At 45.5% G+C, this 10072-nt stretch overlaps 1 protein-coding gene and 1 pseudogene across 1 annotated transcript in view; both read left to right on the top strand.

The window, feature by feature from the left end:
* Nucleotides 1-5: 5 nt before the first annotated feature.
* The window catches only part of Lrp11 (LDL receptor related protein 11), a gene marked incomplete at its 5' end in the record, with an annotated part of 56362 nt that continues 46295 nt past the window's right edge, over nt 6-10072 (top strand). The window contains one exon of the mRNA XM_012517904.2: nt 6-522. Coding sequence (XP_012373358.1) covers nt 6-522 — 517 coding nt within the window. The remainder of the gene's footprint in view (nt 523-10072) is intronic.
* On the top strand, nt 4702-6636 carry LOC111813822 (annotated as a pseudogene).

The raw sequence follows: 10072 nt of genomic DNA on the forward strand, positions 1-10072 counted from the left end.
CGGCCGGGCCGCCGCTGTCCGAGCTGCACGCGCAGCTGTCGGGCGTGCAGCAGCTGCTGGAGGACTTCCGCCGGCAGCTGCAGCGGGAGACGCCGGCCGAGGAGCTGGAGCTCGAGCTGCGAGCGGGCGGCGGCCCACGGGAGGGCTGCCCGGGCGCGGGCGGCGACGGCTACAGCGCGCTCCCGGACGCCATCATCCGCACCAAGGACTCCCTGGCGGCGGGCGCCAGCTTCCTGCGGGCGCCGGCGGCGGTGCGGGACTGGCGACAGTGCGTAGCGGCCTGCTGCGCCGAGCCGCGCTGCTCCGTGGCTGTGGTGGAGCTGCCCCCGCGGCCCGCGCCCGCGGCCGCCGCGCTCGGCTGCTTCCTTTTCAACTGCACAGCGCGGGGCCGCAGCATCTGCAAGTTCGCTCCGCATCGCGGTTACCGCAGCTACCGCCTCCGCCGGACGCCGGACGCCCACCTGGGCGGCCTGGCTCTCGGCGCCCGGGTCCCGGCCACCGCCGGGGCCTCCACAGAGCTGGGTAAGCGCCCTCGCGCCGACCTGCGAGGGTCCCCTGTGCCGCCCTCGAGGGCCACTATCCGTTCCGCGAGACGTCCCCTCCCAGTCCCTATGAATCTCCCTGACCAGCCCGAGAGGGTTCCCCAGTCCTTGTATTTATCGGGTGAAGACCTGCCTGGACAGGACCTCTGGGCTCCCCTCGCTCGTTCCAAGTAGTATGAGCAGCGGTGACCAAGAAAGTGGCCTAGGAAAGGTGCCTGAAAACCAGGTTAGTTTGGCAGGAGTGGACTGTTGTGCTTCTGCTGCAATTCTAGGGACGGGGCACAGTGATCTCAGAGACTGATAGAAAATGGATTTTAAGAGGAAGAGAAAAGCTCATAGAGAGAGAGAGAAGGAAAAAAAGAAGTCTCGGTTTTATAATGCATGGTTTTTGTCGGGTAATTGCAGGAGCAAAATCTAACTAAATGTGAAATTGCACCTAACACCCACTTCTGTCTCTCATCATGGCAAGAGACATGACAGTTCATGATTGTGCCTCTGTGTTTTGGCTTCATCGGGCAGAAAGGAAAAGCACTCCTTGAATTTGGTAAAGAGAGAAGGGACTTGATTTGGGGTGAAAATAAAAACGACTTGAGGGTTGTCTCTTTTTAGAAGAGATAAAAAATAGTGGCAATTGTGTTTTGCCTTCTGCAGGTGCTGTGAGTCCAGAGACAGTAGGCACAAACATTCTAACAGTCTCTAGTGTAAGAAACTGAAAGAGTAAATAAAATCCAAAAGGTACAATAGATATTGTGAAAGGGAAAGAAACTGCTCAAAAGGAAACAACTAGGATAGGGGATAGGTGAAAAGGAAGAGGAGAAAAAAATGTTATGTGTGTGAGTGTGTGAGATAACTAGGATAGGTGTACTAATTTCTACTGGTTCCTTGAAAGAACAGTTAATGCTTAATTGTCTGATCAGTTTTGCATGCTATATCTGGTAATCTGAGCAACTACTTTGAAGATAACACTATGCAATGTAACAACCGATATTTTTTATCTTGTTTTGAAATTCTGTATCATTTTTATTTTTTATTCTCTTTAAAATTAAAAAAATTCTACCGGTTGGAAATTAATGTGGCTGAAAATATGAGACGCCCCTATGGTCAAGCTCAGTTTGTCATCATACTGGGGATGCTTAATTTATAGTGACATGAGTGACATCATTAGAAAGATCAGGGAATAAGATAGCCTCAGCCATTTCCGGCATCTGGATTTCTCCTTGGAGGTCCACCTAGAAGGGTCAGGAAATCTGTCTATGATGCCCTCCCTCCCGGTGCCACTTCCACCTGAGTGGAGTTCAGACAGTAAAAGCCCACCCTGCAACAGCTTTGAGCCAGACACTGAAAAACTGGTGGGTTCCTCTCTGAAGCTGCGGCAAACAGCCTTGCCATTGGAGCCCCCAGCCCCATCTCCCCAGCCACCCTGAGCCCCGCCCCTTGATTACAGTATTACCTTGCCTCTGTGAAAGATCAGACCAAAGCACCCAGCAGCAAACAAACAAATCTCCTTCCCTTGTTTTTACAACTCATGTGGAAGAAACAAACACTGCCAAAGGAAGCTTTCCTGTAAGCCAAGAGAAAGGGAAATAAACAGGAAAAGGGCATGGTCAGGGAGACTACCAACAACAGCAAGTTCAGTTGCTAGTGCTCCAGCCACTTTTTCTCCTTCCATCTTTGACCTTTACTTCTGTAGGGAGAGTGCGTCTTGGGAATTGTTTTGTATGTATCTTGAGATAACAATGGGCTGGTGTGGTCTTTGTGGGAGAGCAGACCCAACTTCTTAGGGTACTGGGCAATGTGGAAATGCTGAAGGGGCAGTCCTGGTGAAGAGGTTTCCACCACTTATTCTGCACAGAGCATAGGATATTTATTTCCCCATGTTCTAGGGTTCCCTTGTCCAGATGTTTAACCTGCCATGGTCCTTTAGTCTTCTAAGACTAAGTTTTTCCTTCTTGCGTTCTTTTGATCCTGACTCTTTTTTTTTCCCATAATTTTAATTGATCCTGAATCTTGTGAGCATGTGGAGTTACAGGCTCAATGAGAGTGAAAATATTTTTTAGAGAAATGGTTTCCAGGGCTGGAGAGATGGCTCAGTGGTCTAAGGCACCTACTTAGAACAAGCTTGGCAAGGCATCAGGGACAGCGGTTCAATCCCCCAGCACCACATGCCAGCCGGCCCCGCCCCCTGGTGGGCTGAGCTGGCCACACACACACACCACACTCTCTTTCTCTCTCTCTCTCTCTCTCTCTCTCTCTCTCTCTCTCTCTCTCTCTCTCTCTCAAATAAATAAAAATAAATATATATATAAAAAAGAGAAATGGTTTCCAGGTTCAAATAAAAGATCACGAAGAACTAGGATATGATTGGGTGGAATGCACTAGCACAGATTTCAGGCTGAACCTGTCAGCCTGTTTATTTCCCACATTTATTGAGTTTGATGTGAGGAGCTTTTTGAAGGGCTTTCTATACGTGAATTCATCTGTCCTCACAGCAGCCCAGAGATACAGGTTCTGCTATAATCCCGAGTATTTAGGAAGGCCTTGCAGAGAGAAAGATGCCTGCCTGAAGGTCACACAGCAAGTGGGTTGTGGAGATGAGTCATAGAGCTGCTCTTGTGCTTTCTCCTGCTGAAGTGCAGCCCCTGGGTTGGGACAGACAGGAGCCTGGGCGGGTGCCGAGAAATGCTGAGTGGATGAAATGATTGAACCTTTCTGCTGCCGCCCAAAGGGAGTAGAGCAGGGTGCTTAGAGTCCTAAACCCTGAGCATGAGATCTATCTCCTCCCTTGAGTCCTTGCTAATGCCCTTGGGGCTTGCGTGCCTGCTTGCCTCCCAGCACAAATTGTTGTGAAGGCGGGCCTGCCTTGTGAGGGCAGCACAGGTCCTTGGGATTGTTTCTGGGCCCTGGTCGTGCATCTGATAGGAGATGCAGGATGGCTGGATTTGTGATGAAAGTGAGGGCAGTGGGAGGGCGTGGGAGGTGGAAGGTGGGGCACTTACAATGCTGAAGGACTGGCAGTTTAGCCTCCCAGGGCTCAGGGACCAGAACTTTGATGCAGTTTCCATGAATTTTTTGAAATCCAGTGTATCTGGGGAGCACTAGGGAAGTCAGCCCCTGCCTGTTACAGAACACCAAAGCAGGTAGGCAGAGTTCACTCCCCTCAGACCACCTGCAGGCACCCCAGCCTTTCTCTTCTGCTGCAAGTGGGAAGGTGGTTCTGAAGCTTTAGGTCAGGTGGAGGCTAAACCCTCCCCAGCTGCCTGACCAACATCCTCTTTACTTTCTCACTTTCATCTTCTCCCATTTATGTTACAAACAAGGAATTTAATAAATAACGTTAATATAACTGGTTGGCGGTGTTAAGGAAAATACATTTAGACCTATTATTCTGACCACACCCAAATTCCAGATGGACTAAATTAAGCCCCAGTTTATTCTAGAGATAGGAAAACTGAAATATAAACCTACTCTTACATACTACAGCTGAAAAGAAGATAATTTCCTAATCCATTGAAGTGGTTACTGTTATGGTTTGTGTCTAGTTTTACCCCCCAGAGCCTCATGCAGTCCTGGGGCAGACTTCTAGAGTTTGTGATTAACTCAAGATCCCCTGGATTATGGGTTTGAGTGCTCCAGCTGTCCTGGGGCAGGTAATTTACCTTACAATGTAAGGGAAGTGAAGCTAGCTGCTTAAACTGCTGCTACTCCCTTTGCTCTCTTCCTCTTTGCTGCCCACACGAAAGGTTGCTTTCTGCCCTGTGCCACTCTGCCTTGGAGCCAGCCCAGTATGGACTGAAACCTCCAGTAACCGTGAGCTGCTAAATAAACTTTTCTTTCCTTCATTTTGGGTGTTGGGTATTTGTCCCAGCAATGAGAAAAGAGTAACTGAGACAGTTACTAAGGGATAGAATGAATATATGTATTTGAATGCCTCCTTGCTTTCCTGCACAGGTTTTCATGAGGATCAAGGGTGACATGCTTTATGTATATATAAACTTCAAGAAATAAGGAATTGCAAAGAAGTCTGGTAAAATATGAAATATGAGTGAGAAAGACAAAAACGAATAGCCTAGGTGTGTGATTAAGTAGTTCCCAAAGAGGAAGTGGAGTTGGTAAACATGAAGCAATGTTCAATGTAAAAGTAATCAAAGAAGAGTAAGTAATGGGTCCTACCGGTCCCAGCAGTGGGGGCAGGAAGTCATCCAGGTAGGCTTGTTTCCGTGAATGTTGGCACTGTCTGCTGGACTGTACAGAAGTTGGTGGCCCCACGAGTGGTGGCGGCCCTGCAGGGGCAGCCTTCAGGGGTGATCTTTGGGGGAAGGGTCCCTGCATGCACCACTGCTCCAGACTACTTCCAGCTTGGGCAGATGCAGGGGAGGCTGTGCTCATCTGGAGAAGATATTTACCACATTTGTACAAAGACAGGAAGAACTGAAGGGTGATCTAAGGATACAGTAAACAGGATGGGGAGCAGAGAAGGGCTGCACTGCACCATGGCTTTTAGAAAGGAAGGACACTAGAAAGGAAGGACACCATTTCCTCAAAACTAGGATATGAATACTACCTCAACCTGTACAATTACCCTCTACTTCTGCATTCTGTGAGTTTCAGTGTGGTTCGCAGGAACAAAATAAGCCTGGGGTGTGGAAAATAAGACTTTTATATTGCTTTGGAATTGGCTATGGCCTCCAGCATTTTCACTGGGAGGAGTTTCATTTCAAAAAAGAAAGCCCTGCCACTTTCCAGGCAAGGCAAGAGCCTGTCAGGGTGGCTATGCCCACTTTGAAGAGTGGTAATGGTGGGCAGGACTGCTGTCAGTGGGACTTTGATACCTATACCTTTGCCCCAGGTGTGCTGGTGAACCCCACTGGGAGCTCCCAGTGTCCTTGTCAGTACCATTCTTTCCTCATGCTTTGTAAATGAAAGACTCCATCATTATGGGAAAAGTGAGTGTTTGCTAAGTACTCTAGGATCTAAAATGATGGTCATCCATACTCCAAAAGAGGAGACAGAGACCTTGAGTGAACTGTCACACAAGTTACGTAACCCAGGCTTTGTAGGGCTTGGGACATTTGTGCTCACTGTGGCCTTGTTACTAGTCTACATGATAGGACCTGGCCATGGGCACACCAACATCCTGCTGTACATTACCATCCTTTCCTAGACAGTGTGTTCTTGGGCTCCAATAAGCAGGGTCTGGGCATGCTGTGCTGCAGCTTGGTGGTGTGTGTGAGTATTCAGATCAACTACCTGAACCAGTGCTGGGCATACTCTACATCTGTTACAGTTCTTCATATCCTCAGTTTTAGTTTGCTCAGCTGTTCTCTTCAAGGGGTGGCAGGATATGCCCATGGATGAGGTCACTGAAACTCTGAGTGGCTTTTTTTTCTGGCAGAACCAGGGATTGAACTCAGGCCCTTGCGCTTGCCAAGGAAGTGCTTATTCCACTGAGTTCTTCCCCTCCCCCCCCTCTCCTCTAAGTGGCTTCTTCGCCATCATTGTGAGGCTATTCTTGTTGCATGCCTTTAAAAATGTCAGCTTTAAGGGCTAGCCAAATAGCTCAGTGGATTAAAGCGCCTGCAAGCACGTGCAGGGGCCAGGGGCTCAATCCCCGGGCCTGCCTGCCATGCCGGCCCTGCCCTCAGAGTGTGAGACTGGGCATGGTGGCAAGTGCCTGTAATCCCAGCTCTTTTTTTTTTTGGCCGAACCAGGGATTGAACTCAGACTCTTGCACTTGCCAGGGAAGCTCTTATTCCACTGAGCCATCTCCCCGGCCCCAATCCCAGGTCTTTGAAGGCTGTAAAGAGGCAGATCACTACAAGTCCAATCTAGCAGTGAGACCCTGAACACCCTGTAGACTCTTCCCTAAAATACAAAAAAAAAAAAAAGAAAAAGAAAAGAAGAAGAAGAAGAAAAGAAAAATCAGCTTTAGTCTAGTAACTCTGCCTAGATCTTTTCAAAAAATGAAAAATTAGTGAACTCCAATCTCTGTAATATGTGTGAAGTTTGTAATAGCAAAGAAAGCTTACTTTGTGGAGATAGACAACACCCTGGTGAAAATATTTCCTGAAGAAATGGAAGCCTGACAACTTTTTAACAGGGATGTGATTAAACGGTTAATGTGTGGCTCTGGTACAGCACTAATTTTGAATATAAGAATGTGCCTGAAAAAGCACTTGTTTCAACCAAGAGGTTACTTTTCCTATATTTAAACAACGGTAGTTTACTAAAATGACCTCACTGTGCGGTAATATTGTATTATTGTAGAGGTATTTTATGTTTTGGTTATTTCTCCAAAATCTAAATGCACTGATGGCAGTTTTAAGTCCATAAAAATGCTGTGTTTTTCATTGGTGATGAAAGTCTGAAATGTATATTTATCATCTCCATTCCATCACTGTTTGGCCATAAAAGGCTTTTTGATTGTAAAAGAGAACAAAATTATCCCACTATGTTACCTTGTGATTTACCTTACCTGTAGGGGAAAAAAAAAAAAAAGGAAGAAGAAGAAGAAGAAGAAGAAGAAATGTAAGTAATGTCAGCCTGTGCTTATCAGATTGGCAAAAGTAAGTTTACTCCTCTCGGCACACCTGTGGGAACTTCCTGTAGTCTCACCCGGTCACTGACAGTGTGAACTGGTACTGCCCTCTCAAAAGTCAGTTTGTGTGTAGATAGAAGACACCATTAAACTATTCATTCTTCTGCAGTATCTTTCAGGAAAATGATCTGTGCTAAGTAAAAACTATAAGCAGAAGTACTTATGATGGTATTATTTATAATGGTGGAGAAAAAGTCAGCAACAAGATAAGTGCCCAAAAGTAGAGACTAGGAAATTAAAACAGCAGTTGTAAAACTTGTATAGTTGCATGGGCAGTACTAGGATATATGAATAATTATTTGTATATCAAGTTAATAGATTCAATTCTGAGTGTAAAATTACATCTGTAGTAAATGGGATATATTTTAGGGTACCTCCAAGTACAGTGGAAAGAACATTTGAGTTAGAAATATGTGGGCTGATATATAAGCCAGTGAATTGATCGCACGCATGTGTGTGTGTGTGTGTGGGTGGATGGGTGGGTGGGTGAGTGTGTGGGTGGTCTTGGACCACTAATTTAGCCTTCTGGGCCTAGGTTCCACATCAGCAGTTCACAAATCATAATCATACCTAGAGACTTGGAGTGCTAGTTAAGGGAGGTTATGCCTATAAAGCATTCAGCCTCCGGACCTAATGCCATGCTGGCCTTGTCCCTGTGTGCTCTGAACCGGGCCACCGAGTCCTGGTGTGGCGGTAGACACCTGTAATCCCAGCATTAGGGATGCTGAAAACAGGAGTATTACTATGAGTCCAAGCTGTGTAGTGAGACCCTGTACCAAATACATTTTAAAAAATAATAAAAAATAAAGCAGCATGGTTCCTGAAACAAAAGAAGTTAGCCAATAAGTGGCAGCAGTAATAATTAATATAATCACATATGGTCATTAACATTATATGAAAAAATGCTAAACAGTGTATACCAAAATTAGGATCATATTGGGATTATGGCAAGTTTTTTCTAAAGTGTTAGGATTAAAAACACCATAGGCTGGGTGTGGTGACGTGCGCCTGTAATGCCATCTCTTGGGAGGCTGAATACAGGCGGATCACTACAAATCCGAGTGAGGCCCTATATACTCTATAGATCCTGTAGTAAAATACAAAAAAAAAAAAAAAAAAAAAAAAAAAAACCACATGATGGTTTTCACGAGACGTCTGAGCCCCGCCCCTTAGTCTGGCCCTCACTCACTGCAGGGCCCTTTCTAGTTTCTCAGCCTGGGTTCCATTATTCGTGCCCACACAGCACAGATCCAGAACGCCTTCCTTGCCATGAAGGCTCTGTTCCCGCAGGGTGTGATGAATGAGACAGGTAACGGTATCATTTTTGGACAAAACCTCACCGTGATGCATTCAGTCTAGCCTGGTGCGGGTTTTATTGTACCTCTGTAAAATAAATCAGTGATCTTATCAATGGTGTTTAGTTTTCAAAAGAAATCAGTGTTTCCATTGTACTTAACATAGGTTTATTACAACTCACAAATGAAAATTCAAAATTATATTTATCTTGTTCTTTAACAAGTCAGCCACTGTTAAGTGGTTGCCCTGTCCTTTTCCTCTTGTCATGTGTTTATTTTAAGGATAAAGGAGCTCTGGCTTACTGTAAAATACGTTTTACAATGTAATTGGCCTGGACTTGAACTGAAGAGAAAGCATTATCTCTGTTACTTCAAATACCTCAGAGATCGATGTAGAGGATGTGAGATTTCATTGGGTTCATAAATCATTTCCTAAAATGCATCTAAATAAAAACAGGAGAGCCAGGATTACTTAGTTTTATAATAAGTGGGATATTTCTTTTTTTTTTAAATGTATTTTATTTATTTATTTATTTATTTAGTGTGTGTGTGTGTGTGTGTGTGTGGCCAGCTCAGCCCACCAGGGGGCGGGGCGGGCTGGCATGTGGTGCTGGGGGATTGAACCGCAGTCCCTGTGCTTTGCTTAGCTTAAGCTTGTTCTAAGTAGGTGCTTTAGACCACTGAGCCATCTCACCAGCCCATAAGTGGAATATTTCAACCCTTACCTAATCCTTCCATGTTAAATTTTTGAAGTATACTTTTTGAGGGTTTTTATTATTAGTGTGCATTTTTCTTTATAGCATATTTTAATGTGTCTACATAAAAACAATATTGTAACTGGATACAGTGGCATACTGCTACAATCATAGTTACTTAGGAGATAAGGGCAAGAGAGTTCAAAGTTCAAGGCCAGCCTGGGCAACTTAGCAAAAATCTGTCACAAAATAATAAAAAGTAGGACTGGGATAAGGCTCAGCGTGAAGACCCTAGTTACAATAATACAAAAAAAGAAAAAGTATCTTAAGATAAATATTAACGCATAGCTGGCAACTATAAGGTACAGCTGCTGAATTATATTTCCCTGAATTATGAAGTGGTGACTTTCAGAGTAAAAGGAAAGGTGGTCAGCATTCTGACCAGGCCTGTGATGCAGATGTCGTATTTCCCTTAGAGTAGGAGGAGCTAACTAAAGACCTCAGCTCTCAGTCTGCTCAGTGGTGGACGAAGGCAGAATAAGCTCTCCTTTGGCAGGGGATTGTTAACTTAGCTTATTTCAGTCAGAGTTACTGATTGTGTTGGCCAGCTTTCCTGCCATGTCTAACAAAATACCTTTCAGGGAGGAAGGTTTATTTTGCCTACTAGTTGTGGAGATCAAGTAGATGCATTGCTCCGGGCTGTTGTCTGGGGTGGCACACCGTGGAAGAAACATGTGGTGGAGCAAACCACTTATGTCATGAGATGAGAAGGCAAAGAAAAGGAGGGACGGCCAGGGAGTCACCATCTCCTTCCAGGGCAGGCCTCTTACTTCCCAGGGAGGCGCTTAAACTATCTCCTCAGCCCAATATATATATTTTAAAAGGCTTTTAACCAACTGGCCAAATTGTCTTCAGACATTATCTCCCTGCTTGCACCTAGAGTAT

The sequence above is a fragment of the Octodon degus genome, unplaced genomic scaffold (genome assembly GCF_000260255.1).
Source record: "Octodon degus isolate 3935 unplaced genomic scaffold, OctDeg1.0 scaffold00229, whole genome shotgun sequence".
In the NCBI taxonomy this organism is placed as follows: Eukaryota; Metazoa; Chordata; class Mammalia; order Rodentia; family Octodontidae; genus Octodon; species Octodon degus.